This window comes from Pseudochaenichthys georgianus, chromosome 9, assembly GCF_902827115.2.
Source record: "Pseudochaenichthys georgianus chromosome 9, fPseGeo1.2, whole genome shotgun sequence".
Taxonomy (NCBI): Eukaryota; Metazoa; Chordata; class Actinopteri; order Perciformes; family Channichthyidae; genus Pseudochaenichthys; species Pseudochaenichthys georgianus.
The window spans coordinates 22,624,586-22,645,629 of NC_047511.1; the positions used below are offsets into that span (position 1 = coordinate 22,624,586).

At 42.1% G+C, this 21,044-nt stretch overlaps 1 protein-coding gene across 3 annotated transcripts; it reads left to right on the forward strand.

Moving 5' to 3' along the window:
• The first annotated feature begins 36 nt into the window (after positions 1 to 36).
• Positions 37 to 18,080, forward strand: rassf2b (Ras association domain family member 2b). Of its 3 annotated transcripts, none has more exons than XM_034092095.2 (11): positions 37 to 246; positions 4,301 to 4,346; positions 5,661 to 5,734; positions 6,252 to 6,327; positions 6,752 to 6,903; positions 7,658 to 7,776; positions 10,006 to 10,148; positions 10,306 to 10,459; positions 10,596 to 10,717; positions 10,846 to 10,943; positions 13,609 to 18,080. In XM_034092095.2, the coding sequence occupies exons 3-11, from the start codon at positions 5,682 to 5,684 to the stop codon at positions 13,676 to 13,678; spliced, it is 987 nt and encodes a 328-aa protein (XP_033947986.1). In that variant the 5' UTR covers positions 37 to 246; positions 4,301 to 4,346; positions 5,661 to 5,681; the 3' UTR covers positions 13,679 to 18,080. The 3 variants fall into 3 exon arrangements, with proteins under 3 accessions (XP_033947986.1, XP_033947987.1, XP_033947988.1); XM_034092096.2 differs by lacking the exon at positions 37 to 246 and adding an exon at positions 1,990 to 2,120; XM_034092097.2 differs by lacking the exon at positions 37 to 246 and adding an exon at positions 1,990 to 2,111.
• The last annotated feature ends 2,964 nt before the right edge of the window (positions 18,081 to 21,044 follow it).

Below are 21,044 nucleotides of genomic sequence, written 5' to 3' on the forward strand. Positions count from 1 at the left end.
CGCTGCGCGAACAAAGGGGCGTCAGGGTCGCGATCTGATTGGTTCGTGGCCGGGCCCCACTAAGCTGCTGTGCGCGAGCTCCGCCACAGCAGATGGATCTCTCGCGCTCTCCTCCTGGATGCACGCGCCCCTGTGATTGTTTCCGACGACAGGAAAAGCGAACGAGTTAACCGAGGATTTCACCGTTAAAAGACAGGCCAGCCGTACCGAGGAGGAGAACCGGAGAACCTGCGTTTACGGAGTTGGGTAAGCCGAGATATGAGCTCTTAAGGTCGGCAGGAATCACGCTGGAGCCTCGTTGTAGCGTGATGCAGTCTCTGCGTTGGTGTGTTTTTACAAGAAGAAGACTTTAAAATGTTTTCACGACATTAAATAAAAATTAGATAAATGTATTTATTGTATAAAATCACACTCGATAAATGTATGGAGTAAACAATCTATAGTATGAGCTGTGTGGTGAATTGAAATCACATGCAGTAATGACAGGCATGCTCGGTAGCACTGATGTCTAAAATTAGGGCATAAAATGACAAAAAAAACCTCTGTTTTAGTTACATTTGGTTTCTTGCAGGGAGTGTGCATACAGCTGTGCGTTAGTAAAAACGGGTTACATAACAAGCAATAAGACTCCTCTCAGCACACATAAGGCTGGATAGACAGAAAGTGAATAATGTGCAGGCTTTATACAGCGTGTGAACCGATAACAGCCTTTCCATAAACAAAACCTCCATGAAGCTTGTAAGGCTCAGTGTTTGTTCAGACTGTTTCAGAGAGGTCTGCATTCAATCATACAGACAAGCTCCAGAATGACTGTTCAGTTGAATTAACAACCCCAAGTATTAAACAAGACTATAATTAGGATTCTTTGAAGCAGTGTGATACTAGACTGCATTAGTTTTAGGTAGGTGTTTGAAAAGGTAGTAACTGAGTGTTCTCTTAATCTTTAATGAAGTATCCAGTCAACAACGACTGCAATGGATAGCAAAAAGAGTCCATGGTGACATCTTACAGTGTCTTTTTTGTCCGACCAAACAGTACAAAACCTGAAGATATTTGATTTAGCATCATATAAGAATACAACATTATTACATTTTCACTAAAAGTTTGAACTATTCCTCATTAAAATGTCTAAAACCGTTAAATATATACTGTTAAGTTGCGTATTTACCAACTGTAATGTCCAATATCCCAAATGTTTCCAACAAATATCAAATTTTAAGCAAAATAACGTAGCATTTCAACTGTAATTCCTGTAATGTCGACTGTTATCCTTTGTATACTTTACCTAACCAAGACAAGCTGACTGCAGTTGCAAACTCCCATGATCCCATGCTTCTTCAGAATGCCCCAAAACTGTCTTTCTTTATTGTTTGATCAAGAGACCCCTAGTTGCAGATAATTAAAGACTGAGTGTTAGAAATCTAGAACCAGTGAATATTTAGCCATTTATGGCTTTGAAAAACACTGTAATAATGATTGATCAATCACCAAAACAGCTGCAGAAACACATCTTGTTCCAAATCGTTGCAGCTCTACAGTCAGCAAGGGGGCACAAATACTTTCTGCTTTATCGAGAACATCTGGAAGCCATATTTAGAGTCTTGCAGCGCTTTCTGACAACCTCAGTATTCCTAACGAGGAGCAGGAGACACACACACACACTATTTTTGGCTCGATGCTGTGGACTAGTTTCTGGAGCTCAGATGTTTTTCGTGTTGCTATGACAATGCTGACAATAGTGAGGCAGAGCAATAGTAATGTGGAGGCTGGAGGCAGGGGAGGTGGTGGGTTTGAAAGCGGACAGGAGGAGGTTTAGAGCCATTCATTGTGCATTTCAGCCAGAGACTTTGACAGAGGAGGTTCAGAGGCAATAGGGCAAGAGGGCATAAAACAAGCCTGCATGTGTGTCAATGAAAGAGAGAGGGAGAGAGTGGAGGGGGGGGCGGGGAAGTCAGGAAGTTGTGGTCATGAGTTTTAATAGCATGGTGGATGGCTTTTAGTCTTTCACAAGGAAATCACAAAGGACAGAGCAGAGAACTGAATGGGGAAAAACAGTCCAGACGACGGGAGAGGACATATTTCACAAATCTGAAAAAAAATGGCTAAATCAAGTGAGTGAGGTAAGGAACAACTGGACAGATTAAGGCAACAAGAGACGTAAAGATACGGAGAGAGGAGGAGATGGAGGCTGAGGATTGGCTGATGTTTTAATGAGGCACAGGGGGATTCAGGAAGTCAATGAGATCCACATTTGGAGAAGAAACAGGACTGGGTCAGCTGTCTGCGTCTGGCTGCATTTATTTAGCTGCTGTTGGTTTCTATCGAAAGGCAGAGATAGCGGTGGCTTTCTGCAGCCATTAAATGTCACACAGATCATCTCCACAGAGACCAGGACCTCTGGTTATAACTTGAGAACAGCTATTACTGGTCTGAAACTGTTTTTTGTTATGCATCTAGGTAACCATACAAGTATTCAAAACAATTACATCTTCAGAAGACTCTAAACTTGAAGTAAAAATGTCAAGGCAGAACTTGCTTTTGCTGTTGCTTTATGAAAGCTGCATGCATTTTAAAATGTTTTTCTCTATTCAAGGGAATACATGGTATACATGTCTGCTATAGATGATATGACCTTTATTCTGCATCCTAACACCAACAGCAGATACTTAACATTATTTACGACAGGGAATGACACTCATCAGCTTTAAAGGTTAAATGTCTGATTTGATCTTTATATCCTGAGGTAACATCAGAGAGGGATCGCTGCTATCAGATGTTAGATAGTTGACTCTAAGTTCACGTTGGTCTTGTGACACAATTAAAACATTGTGTTGGTTTGACAGCCGGCCACCCTTCTGTCTGACCGCTGGTTCAGACGCTACGAGCACAGCGCCCTTGACCACGGCGGCAGTATTAAAGACTAATGATTCCTTTGTGTCGCTGAACGGCGGAGCTTCTGAGCGCTTGACAGGGCTAATATAGGTGCTGAAATATTGATAGGCCTTGGCAGGGGGCTGGGCTGATTGGTGTTTAATAATTAATGAATCCACAATAACTGAACACATTTATTTCAGAGATTGACAGGCTCTTGATATCAGCACTGTGTGTTGAAAGCTGCTACATTACTCCACATGTCAGGTTTTAAATATCTTTGTTTACAATGTTTAGGCATGTGTGTGACCTAGATGAGGATATTGGCAGTTATGTCAATCAATCGATCGATTAATCAATCAATCAATGTTTATTTATATAGCCCAATATCACGAATGTTAAATTTGTCTCCGTGGATTTCACAGTGTGTACAGAATATCAGTATGACAATACGACACCCTTAGACCCTCACATCGTACAAAGAAAAACTTCCGGAGAAAACCCAGTTTAAAGGGAAAAATGGGAGAAACCTCGGGGAGAGCAACAGAGGAGGGATCCCTCTCCCAGGACGGACAGACGTGCAATAGATGCTGTGTGTAAATCGAAGAGATAATACATTTACAGCATAGGTAGTCCAAATGTTTGGAAATGCATGTGTCTATAATAAGAAGATGAATCCACGAGGATGTCAACAATCCTCAGGAAGGACCGCAGAGACGGGTTCAGCCACGACTCGAAGTCCAGAACTCAGATCCAGGACTCAGGATCCAGGACTCAGGATGCAGGACTCAGGACCACAGTAACAGGATCAGCCACGACTCAGGATCCCGACATAGATAGACATCAAAAATAAATGTGGGGGAAGCTGGGTTATTCGGAACATGAGAGTACACAGGTACAGACAGACAGAAGGAAGAAGCAAGGTGTCCCCCGACAGTCTAAGCCTATAGCAGCAAAACTAGAGGCTGAATCTAATCAGCCCTAACTATAAGCTTTATCAAAAAGGAAGGTCTTAAGTGCACTCTTAAAAACGGATAGGGTGTCTGCCGCCTGAACACAAACAAGAAGCTCATTCCACAAATGTGGAGCTTGATAAGAACATAAAATGCTTATGTGTGTGTATTATACATTTTTCTACCTGTACGCCTGTGTGTGATAACTATTTGTTTGGCTGTGCATGATGAATCATCCGAGCTGCTTGAATTGAGGAAGTTTTGGGCCATGTCAGGGCGAGTGTCAGTTTCCTGTGTGACTGACTGAGCAAAGGAGGAAGCGATTTAACGGAAGGGGAGCACTTCCTTTAAACGCCCCCACTTCTTCCTCGTCTGATCACTGTCACAAGAAAAGACGTTTGAAGACAACACTAATCTGCTAATACCTGAGGATACGTAAAGAGACCACCTACCTAAACATTTCTCTCTCTCTCCAGCGCCCTCTCTCTGGTGAATCAACAACATCACACCGTCATCACTACGGTAAGATCACTGTAGTCTTGTTACTGATATTTACACCATGTTTATTTGGCAGCATGTCTGGATATTTGATATGTTATAGAGGCACTCACTGTGTTCTGCACTTTAACTGTAACAACGATCATATTAAAACCAATGAGAACTTGATGTTCACTGCAATGGATTACACAGCATACACAAATGTCTCAAGACCCCTCATTTATTTGAATCCTATACCAGCATGAATGGAAACCATTGGTACCTTTGTACAAAAATAACTCAAATAATGCTGAATCAGGTCATGGTGATGTGGAAACAACATGGACGCTACAAAGCAGATGTGAAGCATTTCATTGCTCAGTGAGTCTAAACAACATCTTTTAGTCAATTGTTTGCCAACACATTCTCCCTCTCATATTTCCTTATCTAGGAATATCTTGAATTTGAATAAACTCACTCAATGTTACTAATACTTTCAACACATTTAGTGTTTTATCTACATAAGCACTCATGTAAAGCCACTTTATAAAATATCTTATTAGATGTGATGATAAAGGCTTTGGGAGTGAGTCAAATGTTGCTTGAGGTACATTGTAAGTGCTTGAAGTGCTTTAAAAGACAGAGAGAAAACAATATTCGTTCCAGGAAAAAAAAGTCTAGACTAATTTTTTTGGGAGTTGGAGATGACTCCTCTTGGATGAGTCATGAAACAGCTTTTTTCATTCCTCCATTACTTTATGTCACAGATGTACTGCACTTACTGTGTGCATGGAAACACATGTGATCGATAAATGCATATGATGGTTTGCTCTGGGATAAACGTTAAAGCAGCTGAAAGGATTTGGCGGCAGAGTGGCACAGCTGTCCTCCACCTGTTCCTCTCCTTCCGGTCCTGCCTCCTCAAAGACGGAAACACACTAACACCAAGCAGAGAGGGAAGGGAAACTCTACAGGGCGATGGCTGAGTGCCATTTAAAACAGCTGCAAGTGTGCACGAGGAGAGAATCAAAGGGCTGAAAGGAAAGAGAATATATATTGTAGGAAAGAGGAGGAAGAGAGCAGCTGTCTCCCTCCATCACACACCAAGTGTTTGGATTGTCTGCTGTTAACTATGAGTTGATCTGTCTCCTGAAGGAAATACGTTGACAGGAAACTAGATATGATCTGCTGTTAATGTTAATGTAAGGAGCTCCTCCTCCTCCTCCTCCTCCTCCTCCTCCTCTGTGGGCTTCTTGTCTCTGTGTCTGTTGCTGGCTGCTGGTCATGAGGAGTCATGAGACTGTATCAGATGGATGAAAAAGTTTGAACTCATCTCTGTGTTGCTTCTTTGTCCCTCAGCTCCTCTCATGCTGGCTGACGATGGATGATACAGAGTATGGGGTTCAGATCGGAGAGAACAAGTTCATCAGGAAGTAAGGATTAAATACCTTGTTGTTTCTGACCCTTGTATACAAACGCCTGCTTATAACAGTTTATTTTCCCCATTGTAAACCTATGTTAAAACATCCAATGTATGGTGTTGAATCACATTGTGTGAAATAATGATGGTTTTACAGCCTGTTCATAATTTCATGTTAAAGCTAACTTGTGCATACTTTACTTTACACTTCTGACAATTTTCCGAACATGCATACATTTATTGATTGATTTAAGGATGCAGTAAATAAGTATTTGACCAGTAAGTACCAGCCCATATACTTTAGAATTACGAGACACCAACAAATATAATATTTTCAAGAAGATCAAAAAATAAAAACGTCTATGCGCATGTAAATCTATGTCAGTTTTTATGAAGCACTTATATATTTACAGTTTGCTTGACATTTTAATTAAAATATACTTGTCAGTTAGAGTAAGTTTGCTTAAAAGACGCAGCATACTCCTTTAAACAGTATTTCCTCCTCAGTGATTCAACATCTCTGTCTCCAGGGCAACCGTCCTCTCACATCTGAAGACGTACAACCTCTACTATGAAGGACAAAATCTGCAGCTCAGACACAGAGAGGTGTGTGTGTGTGTGTGTGTGTGTGTGTGTGTGTGTGTGTGTGTGTGTGTGTGTGTGTGTGTGTGTGTGTGTGTGTGTGTGTGTGTGTGTGTGTGTGTGTGTGTGTGTGTGTGTGTGTGTGTGTGTGTGTGTGTGTGTGTGTGTGTGTGTGTGTGTGTGTGTGTGTGTGTGTGTGTGTGTGTGTGTGTGTGTGTGTGTGTGTGTGTGTGTGTGTGTGTGTGTGTGTGTGTGTGTGTGTGTGATTTGAAGGTTTTCAACAGAGGCTCTCCTCACCGTCTGTCTCCCTTTTTACTTGCTCTCTCTCATTCAGTGCAATTTAATATACCCTACCCATTATAGGCTGCATCCCAAAGGGGTAATAAACGTCCATTGTGTGTGTTTATTTATGTGTTTGCATTGACCACGGCTCCTCTCTCTTGAGCAGGAAGAGGGGGAGCTGATCGTCGAGGGCTTGCTGAATATCTTCTGGGGCCTGCGGCGACCAATCAGGCTTCAGATGCAGGATGACCACGAGCGGATCCGGCCCCCCCCCTCCTCCACGTCCTGGCACTCGGGTTGCAACCTGGACAGTCAGGGGTAAGAGGTCCAGGCGGATCCCGTTACACCTCTCTGACCGGAAATGGTGATACACAGGGGGTCAGCGGGGCGGCAGATATAGATTATGTATCTGGTTTGTCTGATGGAAAATAAGGTTTAATAAGATGTATTGATTTCCTCAGTTTGCTAAATCCTCTTGGCAATGCTACAGAGACAACAGTGAACCTTTTAACCCACGTCTCTGGCTCAGTTTTGGATTTTACCCTGAGCTTCCACAGATCAAGTTGTGTCATTAGACTTCAAGCCCCATTACTGCTCTGTAATCCCATTCATCTGAAGAAGCTATTCTTGTTGAGCTCACGGGCATGCAGCTGACATTTAAAATAACATCAACCCTTCATATGAAGGGACGTTAACCTTAAAGTAACTAAATCACAATTAAATCAAAGCTGTTAAGTTGCTGTTTATTAGGGGCATTGATTACTGGCAACTAAAAGGTCCCACCATCAGGTTCAAGAAGAAACATACATACAAGCGCTTAAACAAAAAGTTTCATAGAGGCCAACAAACCCATACTTAATATGCTTGAACATAAATTCAAAAATAAATATTACTTTTAATATCTAAGGAAATACCGTCACAAAATACTGTATCAACAAAGAGGAACAGCTGTCACAAGATGAAACTAAACGACAGGGATGTACCTTAACTGTGTTTAGGTGGTGTGTGTGTGTTTGTGAAAGACTGTGGAATTGGTGTTGACGTTATTGTCTCTCCCTTCTCCTTGTTGAAGTTCCCCCAACGGCACTGATGGTCAAGAGACGACGCAGCAGAGCCCCCCCACAGTGGAGGTGACAGCCCCCGACAGCCAACCAGAGAACGGCGGAGAGATGGAGGAAGAGGAGGCAGAAGGTGAGGGGCTTCATTTTATATCATTTCTATTTATATAACATTATAAATATGTAAACATATGGTATATCAATCTCATGACTATGGGATACCGTGAACAAAATGAATCCCAGGCAAACTGTATTAATAAATCATTTTCATTTGTTTTATTTGGCTTGAAAGTCACGACAAAAAAAGACTGCATTACGCCATCAGAATAAATGAACTTAACTTTAACAAAGACACTGGACCAAATCTCTGATTAACCCTCAGCTGCTTTATTTAAACGTTGCTGTGGGGTGGAAACCTCTTGCATCTAAAATGGCATCTTTGCATGTGGAAGGAATTAAAGCCTATTTTCAGTCTGTCTAGTTGGATCAGAGGTTCTCAACACTTAAAGGAGTATACTGTATCATTTCATGGGAGTACAAGGTTTGCGTAAGACAGTGGTTCTCAAAGTGGCAAGAAGAACTGCAACCTTCGGGCTTGCCAGTTTAAGGTGCTCTGCAGTGATTCGGTCAGAGCCGCATGCTTTGTTATCAGCTAGCTGTGCAATTGCTCGATAAACCTCTTTAGCTGTGATTCCCACTGTGTCACTTTTCACAACATTACCAACTTTGTAGGGGTCACTTTTAACACAATTAAGTATAGTAGAGTAATGTTGCCTCCACAACTCAGCTATGTTATCGGCTCCAGATACTCCCTCTATGGTACATGGTAACGATGTACTGGCCCTGTTCAGAGCTCTCACCTCCTTCCAGAAGCCAGTCACATCATTATGAACGAGCTTTTCAGCCATAGAGTCCGCTTTCAATGCTTCTGTATGTTTGTTGACATAACGAACAGCGTATTTATGACAGTAAAAAATGAATAAAGTTTAAAAGGGGAGTGATTTGTAAAATATCCATAAAGAAATAGTAAATCTGTTTACAGTTCTGTTTCATATGGGTGTTGAGGGAGGTATCCATAGATCTCTTCATTTTGCTCTCAAAGTGCACCAGATTGATGCTTTTAACTTCAATATTTAAAAATCTTCCCGGGGAGCTTGCCCCCGGACCCCCCTATGTGAGGTCCACACACCACCTATAAAGATAGCACTTTACCCCTGCTTACACCTATATGTGGCCGTGAGCTGATTGTCGAGCTTTCATTGTAACAGTCGCGGGTACACTGTATATGCGTGGGGATTGTTGCAGTAGAAAATTCCACTGTAGCGACCGGTACATTAATGGGAAACCCTAAATGTTTGAGCACCCTCTATGAAACGTCAAGCTACCCCACAGCACCCCCAAAATAAATCTCCGGAGCCGCCACTGAGCCTGACTATTTGTGTTGGGGGGGGGGGGGCCCGACTTTTTTTTGTATCCAAAGGGGGGCCTGACAGAAACCACTGGCGTAAGACAATGGTGATACAAAATGTTACATTTCCCTCCAGTGAAGGTATTGTCCATTTATCATACATATTTTAGCAAGAACAAGTGTCTTCCAAACAGGAAAAGTCAGTGTAATAATTTCCTTATTCCAGTGGTAGACATAGAAGTACATTTACTCAAGTACTGTACCTAAGTGCAATAGTGAGGTACTTTCCTTTAGTTTTTCCATTTTATGCTAGTTTATTTCTAAATTGAATATTGTACTTTTAAATGTTATACATTTCATGCACATTATTAGTAACTAATCTCTGTGCAGATTTAGATTATTAATTCTAACATAAATTCAAATACAAGCAGAATGAATTAAGTTGAATGAGTACTTCAAGTAAATTCTGATGTCCGTACTTTAGTTCCTTTAAGCAAATATTTCAATGAAGACTTTTTTTATTTATTTATTTATAACAGTATGTTTACTTGTACTTATGTGAAATACATAAGTACTTTGCCCACCACTGCTTAATTTAACTGTAATTTAACTGTAATTGAACTGCGAGGGAGTGTGGTCGCCTTTCAATCGGGAGGTTGTGGGTTCGTTCCTAGCCATGTGGTCAACATGTCGATGTATCCTTGGGCACCTAACCCTCAGTTGCTCCCGAAGTGGCACGTTGCTCTGTGTGAAGGGGTGAATGATGACTTGTAGTAAGTAAAGCGCTTTGAGGGGTCGTAAAGACTGTATAAAGTGATTCAAAGGTTTTAATGTCATATGCTCATAAGTTACAGTGTAGAAATGGCAACGAAAATCTTGAAGTGCTCTATAAATACAGTCCATTTCCCATGAATTAGCACTGATTGACTGTAATACTGACTGTTGATTGGACAGAGGACAGTGAGAGCTCGGCTCAGCTCCTCAGGACGAAGAGCGACGCCGGCGTCTTGAGACGGGGGCAGCGGCGCTCGCCCAGCGACCAGAGGAAGATCAGACGCCATCGCTTCTCCATCAACGGACACTTCTACAACCATAAGGTGATCGAGCGGATCTCTATAGAGTCTGGGACATGTAGTAAACACTGGACAGATGTTTCAGGGAGTTTAAGCTGAGGCTGGGTTTGGCAAAATCTGTTCACAAATATACACACATGAAGTTATAAAGAAAGCTCAACATGTGTTGTTTTCTTTGCAGACATCGGTGTTCACTCCTTCTTTCGGCTCAGTGACTAATGTCCGGATCAACAGCTGCATGAGGACGCCTCAGGTGCTGCGAGTGCTCCTCAACAAGTTCAAAATTGAAAACAGCCCCGATGATTTTGCGCTCTACCTGGTCCATACAAGTGGAGGTGAGTGTCCATCATTCTGTTTATTTCTTGTTTGTCAAGGGAAAGAATTGTTAATGAGGAAAATACTTCAATGGTATTTGTTATGAGTAGTTGTTGTTGTTCTGTTGACTGATTTCTCTGTGTGTTGGTGTTTCAGAGCGTGCGAAGCTGAAACGCACGGACCACCCTCTGGTGCTCAGAGTGATGCAGGGTCCCTGTGAGCAGGTCTGCAAGGTGTTCCTCATGGAGGCGGACCTCGGAGAAGAAGTCACATATGATGTAAATCCCAGCATTCATTGTAACAGAGATATGAACATGTCTTCCTCCTTTCCTCTGTGTTCCTGTTACCTCACATTAGTCTTCCTGTTTTTGTGCTTTGTCATTATCTTTCTGCTCCCATCCACCAGGTGGCGCAGTATATCAAATTTGAAATGCCGGTCCTGCAGAGTTTCATCACTAAACTGAAAGAGGAGGAGGACAGAGAAGTGCAGAAACTCAGGAGAAGGTACAAGAAAATATAATTTAGGTTTTTTCCTCTTAATCCAAATTACAACACGTGTATCGGATGTTATGAGCGAACTAAAAATGTAATCTACAGTTTCTCTTGATCACTGAGACACGCTTTAGGAAACTGGGATCCAGAAGACTTCTCTTGCAAATGTGTGAACACTTTTTCTTTGTTGTCACACATTTTCACGGCTTCTCTGTAACAGTAAACACAGATCTCTTAGAAATACCTACAACTCTATTGGTGTGTTGAACAAAAGCACAACAGCATTAAATCTGTTAATGGCTAATGAAGAAAGATTGCAGTACAAAAGCTATACCATAATTAATGTTACAAAGTTCAAATTCACCGGCATTAAAATACCTAAACACAAGAACAAAATGAAAAGAGCATCTAAAAACTGCAACAACAACAAAAAAACTGCATCTTTGGAGAAATAATACAATCATGTTGTAATTTGCTTGCTTGCCTTTTTTGTCAAATACTATAACTATTTCTAAGTATCAACAAATGGCGCGTGAGGCTCAGGTTTGAGAAGGCTAAATAACTTTTTTTACCTGAGGCTGCCCGCCTCCAGCGTCTATAGAAAATAGATCAACTCAGTGAAAGCACCGCCTGCTGACCAATCAGAGCTCAGTGTGCGGAGTTTAAATCTATCAAGTCATATTACAGGATAAAGGAAATACAATTTAAACTGCCGTATGCAGAGAAGACGCCAACGTGTCGCACTTATCATTCATATCACATCATCAATCAGATCATCGATCATATAATATCACATATATCATATATTTCCTTATCTGAGTGAGTCAGCTTCTCGAGCCGTATCTGGCCATGCAACACTTACATTGTCACATACTGTATGCAGAAGTATTATTTTAAGCAACACATTAGGTTGACGAAACACTCAACTCAAATGTAAATAAAGTCAGATCCACTCGTGTCTTAGATGGGGCAGTGATATCATAAACCTGTTACGCTTTCAAACACTCGGTAGTTATTTTTTAACCAGTTGTTCTATATTCACCTTGCAGGTGCAACTCTGGGGCTTGTATCCTGGATTATATGTTTAAGTCATGGATATTTAAAGTTCATATTTGTCTAATATTAGTTTACTTTTCATTAATGAAGTATGACGCTGCGCTGTCAGTACACTTGTCCCTGTTTGTGATTGGTCAAATGTAGCTAACCCCGCCCCTTTCACGTGAAAGCGCTCTCAGCTGGAGAGAGGAACCCTGGCTTGATTTACCGAGTTGATAACCAGCGTCGTAGGACCGCTTAGTGAGATCTCGTTTGTTAGGGTTAGTTAAGATAACTCAAACATATCCACGGTATGTTGAACTAGCTTCGTAGTACAGGGCACAGGTGGCTGCATAGCAGCGCTAATGTCAAAGACACAAACATTATGCATTATATTTTTATTTTACCAGGATGCGACAAAAATATTTGGGAAGGCTTAGCCTTCCCTAGCCTACAGTACCCGCCGCCCCTGACATAAAGCATCAATTAAGATTAAACTGGTTCATATTGAAGGCTTTGGATGTCCATTGGGTTGTGGCTGATCTGAATAATATATTAATTTGAACACGTGTTGTTGTTTTTTGAGTCTAAGGCTGCGGCCACACGAGGACGAAAACGGCTAAACGCATAGGATTAACGCAAACGCAATCGCAAACAAGCTTCCGTCCACACGCAATAGTTATCCAGATAGTGTCTGTCCACACAAGACCGCTCCGTTTAGCTCCAACCGCTGGAGTAGCTGCAGTACATATGCAGGAGCCTGTACGTGGCGCTGTAACTTCCTCCACAAAAGCAGCGAAGAAGCATGGTTGCCCTTCTGTTTATTCTCCGCGGTGGGGGCCGAGGGAACCGGGCAGAGTTTTTCGCCAGTCAACGTGTATTAAAGTTTAAATCTTCCGGACAAAATTATAAAAGTGCCGGTCAAAGGTCTTCTTTGTTATTTATTGAGCTTTAAAACAAATGAATAACGACTCTATATAATATAATAATAAAATACACGGAGCCTCTCTTTTTCCTCCCTCTCTTCGGACAGCGTCAGTGTCTGTCTCATGCAGCAGCTGATCCAGTAATGAGTGACCCGGCCGACAGTAAAAATAAACATATTTATAACTAGTTTAGGTAGTTTGAGAGGTAATTAAAATAGCTAAGGGTGATGATCTGACTTGAAGTGTGTGTTTTGCTGCAGCGGGAGGAGCTGCAGGTGAGCAGAGCTGCGTGTCTCCGTCCTGTCAGATTAGACTTCACTCGCGTTTAGGTCCATATCGAGAGAAAGATAAATAATCTGAATTCAGTGTGCAGTTTACTTTGACGCGGGGGTGAGCAGCAGAGGTGGGGAGAGGCGGAGCTATTGCCTCATCATTATCAGAAAATGATCGTATAGGGCGTACACACGGAGCCGTTGGACCCCCCAGAGCGTTGCGTATGCCGTTCTATCCACCTTGGGACCCGTTATCGTTTCCTCAGTCGTTTAGTGCCGTATTCGGTCGTCCTCGTGTGGCCGAACGGTCTATATGACACTAAACAGTAACGCAAACGACCGTTTTCGTCCTCGTGTGGCCTAAGAACCTTTTGCTAATAATTGTGTCACACATCACCCTTATTTAATTATTCTCTCTCTTAATGTCTCTGCTTTTCCTTGCAGGTATACATACCTGCGGTGTATTATTGAGAAGCAGCTGGGGTGTCTTCCAGAGGGCTCAACGTGTATGTGATCTCCTCTAACTGTCAGAGGACCACACCCCCCACCGTCTGTGACAACATGACAAGAAGTACGTGTTTCAGTGGTCACCCTGCTCCTCCTGAACTCCTGCCCTGCATGGAGTCCTGTTTTCTCTAAACCCTTCAATCAAATCAACCTACAGACAAAACTTTAACATGCTTTATTCATGTGCATGTTAAGTGGGACCATCTCAGCAATAGTCTTCTTTTATATTTGTCCTCACACACAGAAAGACATTCCTCTACTTCAGTGCTGTATTTTTCAAAATGAGACACCCATCTTCTGTTTACCCTTCAGATTGCAAGCTGATACCCACAATGTAAGCACAAACATCATGTAATTTGGCTCTAATAAGGTGCCTGTAAATGGTATTCTTAAAGCACAAATGTACAAACTAAATGAAACTGAAATAAAGTCTCTGTAGTGGTTTCAGCACAACGTCAGACCGCACAGTGTCTGTTGGTGTGAAACGACCAGCTGCGTGCCTTTCATGTTCCTCGCTCTTTGAGAACGTGGTAATGTTGTGATTGGAGGAATTGAACCGACCCTGAGATTATTCAAGGTCGAGTCAACACGTAATCTGTTTATGTTGTGACCGTCAGTCTGTTGTTCTGCTGCAGACGTTCAAACTGAAAGTTAAGGACATTTTATGATTGAGGTTAAAGAAGAAAAAAAAAATTGAGATTGAAGTTTGGCTTTTTGTCAAATACTTTTTTGAATAGAGTTGAATGTTTCTTGTATATTTGTATAAAAACAGCTGGTTAGCTTAGCACACCACAAAGACTGGAAACAGCTTGCTCTGTAGGTAATAAAACCAGCACAGCTCGACAATTAACAGCAGTGGGTAAATAATAAAAGTAGAAGAATAATTTGTTGATGCTGAAGCTGGGTAACCATTCTGTGTTGTTTGAGGCAAGGCAAGCCAAGTTTATTTATATAGCACCTTTCAACACAAGGCAATTCAAAGTGCTTTACAAAAAACGAAAGACATTAAGAAAATGGCATTTAAAATCAGTCATTAAAAAGAAAAGATAATAAAATAAACATTAAAAGAAAAAAATACATGGATAAAAGTTACAGTGCAGTTTAAGATGTGAATAGTTCAATTAAAAGCAGCGGCAAAAAGAAAAGTCTTTAGTCTTGATTTAAAAGTAGTCAGAGTTGCAGCGGACCTGCAGTTTTCTGGGAGTTTGTTCCGGATATTTGGAGCATAATAACTAAACGCTGCTTTTCCATGTTTAGTTCTGACTCTGGGGACAGAAAGCTGACCAGTCCCTGAAGACCTGAGAGATCTGGATGGTTCATAATTTAGCAGTCGGTCAGAAATGTATTTTGGGCCTCAACCATTCAAAGCTTTATAAACCAGCAGCAGTATTTTGAAATCTATTCTTTGACACACAGGAAGCCAGTGTAAAGACTTCAGAACTGGAGTGATGTGATCCACTTTCTTAGTGTTAGTGAGGACTCGAGCAGCAGCGTTCTGAATCAGCTGCAGCTTTCTAATAGATTTTTTAGTGAGACCTGCAAAGACACCATTACAGTACTTTACTGAAGATAAAAGCATGGACAAGTTTTTCCAAATCCTGCTGTGACATTAGTCTTTTAATCCTAGATATGTTCTTTAGGGGATAGTAGGCTGATTTAGTAACTTTTAATGTGACTGTTGAAACTCAGATCAGAGTCCATGACTACACCTAGATTTCTGGCTTTATCTGTTGTTTTGAACATTGCAGACTGAAGCTCAGCGCTAACTTTTATACGTTCTGCCTGCTCCAAAAACCATTACCTCAGTTTTATCTTTGTTTAATTGGAGAAAGTTCTGACACATCCAGTCATTGATTTGTTCAATGCACTTACTCAGTGTTTGAATTGGAGCATAGTCTCCTGGTGAAATTGTTACGTACATTTGTGTGTCATCCGCATAGCTATGGTAACTTATTTTGTTGTTTTTCATTATCTGAGCCAGTGGTAGCATGTAGATGTTAAAGAGAAGAGGCCCCAAGATGGAGCCTTGAGGTACCCCACATGTCATATTTGTCAACTCAGATGTGTATTTACCTATAGAAACAAAGTTTTTTCTGTCCTTTAAGTAGGATTCAAACCAATTTAGAACTGTTTCCGAAAGTCCCATCCAGTTTTCCAGTCAGTCTAGTAATATGCTGTGGTCAACAGTGTCAAACGCAGCACTGAGATCTAATAATACTAACACTGAAGTTCTGCCACTGTCTGTGTTTAAGTGGATGTCATTGAAGACCTTTACAAGAGCAGTCTCAGTGCTGTGGTTTGGACGAAAGCCTGACTGGAACACATCGAAACGACTATTTAAATGCAAGAAATTACTCAACTGTTGAAAAACAACTTTTTCAATGATTTTACCTAGAAATGGGAGGTTTGATATGGGCCTGTAATTGTTCATTACTGAAGCATCTAGATTATTCTTTTTTAAGAGCGGTTTAATGACTGCAGTTTTCAGGGTCTGTGGAAAAATACCTGAGTGAAGAGATTTGTTTACTATATGAATTAGATCTGAGGCCATGCAATGAAAAACATCTTTGAAAAATCCTATTGGAATAATATCAAGGCAGCAGGAGGAGGATTTCAGAAGTTGAATAATGTCCTCTAGGTTTTTATCATTAATCTGATGGAATTGTGTCATGGTGTTTGAATTGATATTAGGTGGACATAGGGACAACACATTTGCTGTACCTGATGCAGAGGCACTGACTGCTTGTCTGATTTTCTGAATTTTGTCAGTGAAGAAGGAGGCAAAATCATTGCATGCCCTAGTGGATAGAAATTCAGAGGCTACTGACACTGGGGGGTTAGTTAGTCTGTCGACGGTAGCAAACAAGGCACGTGCGTTGTTTTTGTTTTTGGTAATGATGTCAGAGAAGAACGATTGTCGTGCGTTTTTCAATTCCAAATTATAAAGGCCAAGTCTCTCTTTATAGATTTCAAAGTGAACCTGGAGATTTGTTTTTCGTCACCTACGTTCAGCTTTTCGACACTCTCTTTTTTCTGCTCTCACGGTCATGGCCTTTCTCCATGGAGATATTTTCTTCCCAGTCACTTCCTTTACCTTAGTTGGAGCAATGGCATCTATAACATTTTTAATTTTTGAATTAAAATGATCTACTAGCTCATTTACTGAGATGTTAGCAGGGGCAAGTGTGGAAGAAAAATTCTGAGTAAACATTTCCCTAGTATTTTCAGTTAAATATCACTTTGTGGTTACCTCTTTTTGAACATTCTTGTGAACAGAAATAGAGCTCTCAAAGAACACACAGGAATGATCAGAGAGTGCAACATGAGTCACCACAACCTTAGAGATATTCAGACCCTTTGAGATAATTAAGTCCAGAGTGTGCCCCTTATTGTGCGTGGGCTCCGTCACATGCTGAGTCAGTCCATAGTTATCAAGAACACAAAACAGTTCTTTAGCCCCTCTGTCCTGGGGGTTGTCAACATGGATGTTAAAATCACCAACAATGACTAGACGGTCAAAGTCAATACACACTAGACAGCAGTTCAGTAAAGTCATAAAAAAATCTTGCACAGTAGTTGGGTGGTCTATAGATATGTACCAGTTTGAGAACCCACATTTAAAACAAAGGAGAATAATATTAATTATTTAGGGCTAGAAAAAACAATAAATCCTGTCGATCACTGAAGAGATATCGTGTGGTGAAAGTATGATCTCCTGTCAGCTCTGGGCCTTTCCGAGATAGAAATCCAGGCCACTATTCTGTAACACTCCTGGAGTATTCATACTGCTGTTTCCCCTCTAGGTGCCACTAAAACTCACACACTGCCCCTTTAAAAGAAAAGTGGGGCCCCTGTTTGATTTCTGGACTGTAGTTCTCACTTGCAATCCTGCCTTATGAAAGATGACGAGAAGATGTCATGATGAGGTTTCAAAAAGCACAGGAAAACACGTTTCAGCATCGCCTTCACACAATGACTCCTGGACAGGGTTGGACGGTCTGCACAAAATAATATTCATGGAGGTCATTTTCTTTCTTTTTTTTTGCATCCAACACAATGAAATCCCACAAGACTGTGAACTAGCCAATGATCATCTTTGTTGGAAGAATGTTTTTGCCTCCACATGTACAGCGCTTTGCTTCTGTCTGCCTGGTATCAGCATTGTTGAAAATCTTGCCGTACAATGCATTAAGTGTCATCAAGAGAGTGTGAGTGTCAGTGTGTGTGCGATTCTGAGAGCGTGCATGTTATATTTTTAGTGACTCTGAAGACTTGCCTGCTTTTGTATTGTCTTTTTACAAAACAATGATCTGTAAAATGAGAAGAACTCATGCCACTACTTGGAAAATGTAGTTTTGTTTCGTACAATGATTATTATTTAACAAATAAAGAGGTTTCCTTGAGAAAGAGTTTGTTGTGTGTATCAGTAATCTCTCCTCGTTCAGGTCTGTGGGTCTCCATATTAGGTTGAATAATTCAAACGAAAATTAATATAATCAAATTCTTGTATTAACCCACAATGAAAATGCATTATATTTCATGTTGTTCTATAATCACAGTATATTCAAAACACAATTTGTGGGTTAAATTGAGTTTAGAGAAGCCTATTATAGTTTCACTATATGGGTGTCACTGTTTAAAGAGGGAAGACGGTTGTCTTCACTCACAGTTGGATGTGCACAGGGGGGGGGGGGGGGCCTGACGAGAGCCGCTTTCACACCAAGTACTTTGCCGTACTTAGTTCCCAGCACTTAGACCCCATTTACACAGGAACGTTTGCGTTTACGCACCGTATGCGTTTTCAAAAAAGTCTTCCGTTCACACGCATTCGGCTCAATTAACGTGTCCCTTCACACGAGACCGCTGGAAACACTGTAGTACATATGCCGGGCCTGTAATTGGCGTTGCTGCCGCCACAAAATACACCCAAAGCTGCGAAGAAGACCCCGGAGCATGGTTGCCATGGTTGCCCTTCTTTTTATTCTCCGCGGTGGAAGGCGTGTGCTCCTGCTGTAAATCTCTCCGGTAGTCCACCAGAAGATGAAAAACACCCACCTCGTCCGAGGGATGAGGGAACCATGCGGCAGAGTTTCCGTTAAAAAAAATTTCAACGGTCAACATGTCCGTTAAAGTTTAAATCTTCCAGACAAAATTAGAAAAGTGCCGGTCAGAGGTCTTCTTTGTTATTTATTGAGCGTTAAAACAAATTGATAACGACTCTATATAATAATATAAGAATAATAAACTGAGCCTCTCTTTTCCTCCCCCTCTTCTGACAGCCCAGCAGCTGATCTCTGAGCAGGAGACGTGGGGAGAGGGACGCGGGGCTATTTCATCGTCATCAGAAAATTATCGTATAGAGGCGTAAACACTGAGCCGTTTCCCCCCCCCAGAGCGTTCCGTTTGCAGATCTATCCACCTTGGGACACGTTATCGTTTGCGGGGTCCGTTTCTATCGTTTTGTTACGGCCTCGTGTAAACGAAAGGGCTATACGCAAGAGAAACTATGCGGATACAACCCATCATCATTCCTAGCATTAGCATTTAGGTCCCCACCACATTATATTTTGTATTTAAAAAGGTCTAATGCTTATTTTTTTAAAAGCTTGGTTTTAAATGTTTATACCCTCTACCATTAAACAACAATGTTATTTAGCCAGGATATTAAAATTTCTAAATAATTACTAATAATAATTACTTAATGATTTTTTTAGTCGGAAACAGTACCGAAGGAGTGGCAGACCGGGGTGGTGGTTCCCCTTTTTAAAAAGTGGGATCAGAGGGTGTGTGCCAATTACAGAGGCATCACACTACTCAGCCTCCCCGGGAAAGTTTACTCTAAGGTACTCGAAAGGAGGGTCAGGCCGATTGTCGAACCTCAGATTGAGGAGCAACAATGCGGATTCCGTCCTGGTCGTGGAACGACGGATCAGCTTTTTACTCTCGCAAGGATCCTGGAGGGGGCCTGGGAGTACGCTTATCCGGTCTACATGTGTTTTGTAGACTTGGAGAAGGCTTATGACCGAGTTCCCAGGGAGTTACTGTGGGAGGTGCTGCGGGAGTATGGGGTGAGGGGGTCTCTACTCAGGGCCATCCAATCTCTGTACTCCCAAAGCGAGAGCTGTGTCCGGGTCCTCGACAGGAAGTCGGACCCATTTCCGGTGAGGGTTGGCCTCCGCCAGGGCTGTGCTTTGTCACCAATCCTGTTTGTAATATACATGGATCGGATTTCGAGGCGTAGTCATGGGGGAGGGGGTCTGCAGTTCGGTGGACTAAGGATTGCACCACTGCTTTTTGCAGATGATGTGGTTCTAATGGCTTCATCGGTCTGCGACCTTCAGCACTCACTGGATCGGTTCGCAACCGAGTGTGAAGCGGCTGGGATGAGGATCAGCACCTCCAAATCTGAGGCCATGGTTCTCAGCAGGAAACCGATGGACTGTCCACTCCAAGTAGGGAATGAGTCCTTACCCCAAGTGAAGGAGTTCAAGTATCTCGGGGTCTTGTTCTCGATTGAGGGAACAATGGAGCGTGAGATGGGCCGGAGAATCGGAGCAGCGGGAGCGGTACTGCAGTCGCTTTACCGCACCGTTGTGACGAAAAGGGAGCTGAGCCAGAAGGCAAAGCTCTCTGTCTACCGAGCCATTTTCGTTCCTACCCTCACCTATGGTCATGAAGGATGGGTCATGACTGAAAGAACGAGATCGCGGATACAAGCGGCCGAGATGGGTTTTCTCCGCAGGGTGGCTGGTGTCTCCCTTAGGGATAAGGTGAGAAGTTCGGTCATCAGGGAGGGACTCGGAGTTGAGCCGCTCCTCCTTCGCGTCGAAAGGAGCCAGTTGAGGTGGTTCGGGCACCTAGTTAGGATGCCACCTGGGCGCCTCCCTAGGGAGGTGTTCCAGGCACGTCCAGCTGGGAAGAGACCAAGGGGTAGACCTAGGACCAGGTGGAGGGATTATATCTCTTCGCTGGCCTGGGAGCGCCTTGGGATCCCCCAGTCAGAGCTGGTTGATGTCGCCAGGGAAAAGAAAGTTTGGGGCTCTCTGCTGGAACTGCTACCCCTGCAACCCGACCACGGATAAGCGGGAGAAGATGGATGGATGGATTTTAGCACAAGTAGGCCAAATTGCTATGTCCCCAATCATGTTTGCTCAACTTCTGTAACAGATATACAAAAAGAAATAAAAACAAATTCTACATTTGTCAGTGTTGTATGACCCTTTTGCTAATATTCCTCACCAAATTGAAATTGTTGTTATTAATTCATTTGTATTGAAAATAAAGTGTGTGTCCCCTATTTGAATGTCCCCCCTGTTACTCTGATTTGAATCCCTCTGGACACGCCCCTTTACTATTCTACTATTTGTATGACT

Bases quoted from the DNA above. Each gene is read 5' to 3' on its own strand.
- rassf2b (XM_034092095.2), top strand. From the start codon at position 5,682: ATGGATGATACAGAGTATGGGGTTCAGATCGGAGAGAACAAGTTCATC. The intron at 10,460-10,595 runs GTGAGTGTCCAT...TTGGTGTTTCAG, and splicing joins CCTGGTCCATACAAGTGGAG to AGCGTGCGAAGCTGAAACGC. The intron at 10,718-10,845 runs GTAAATCCCAGC...CCCATCCACCAG, and splicing joins GAGAAGAAGTCACATATGAT to GTGGCGCAGTATATCAAATT.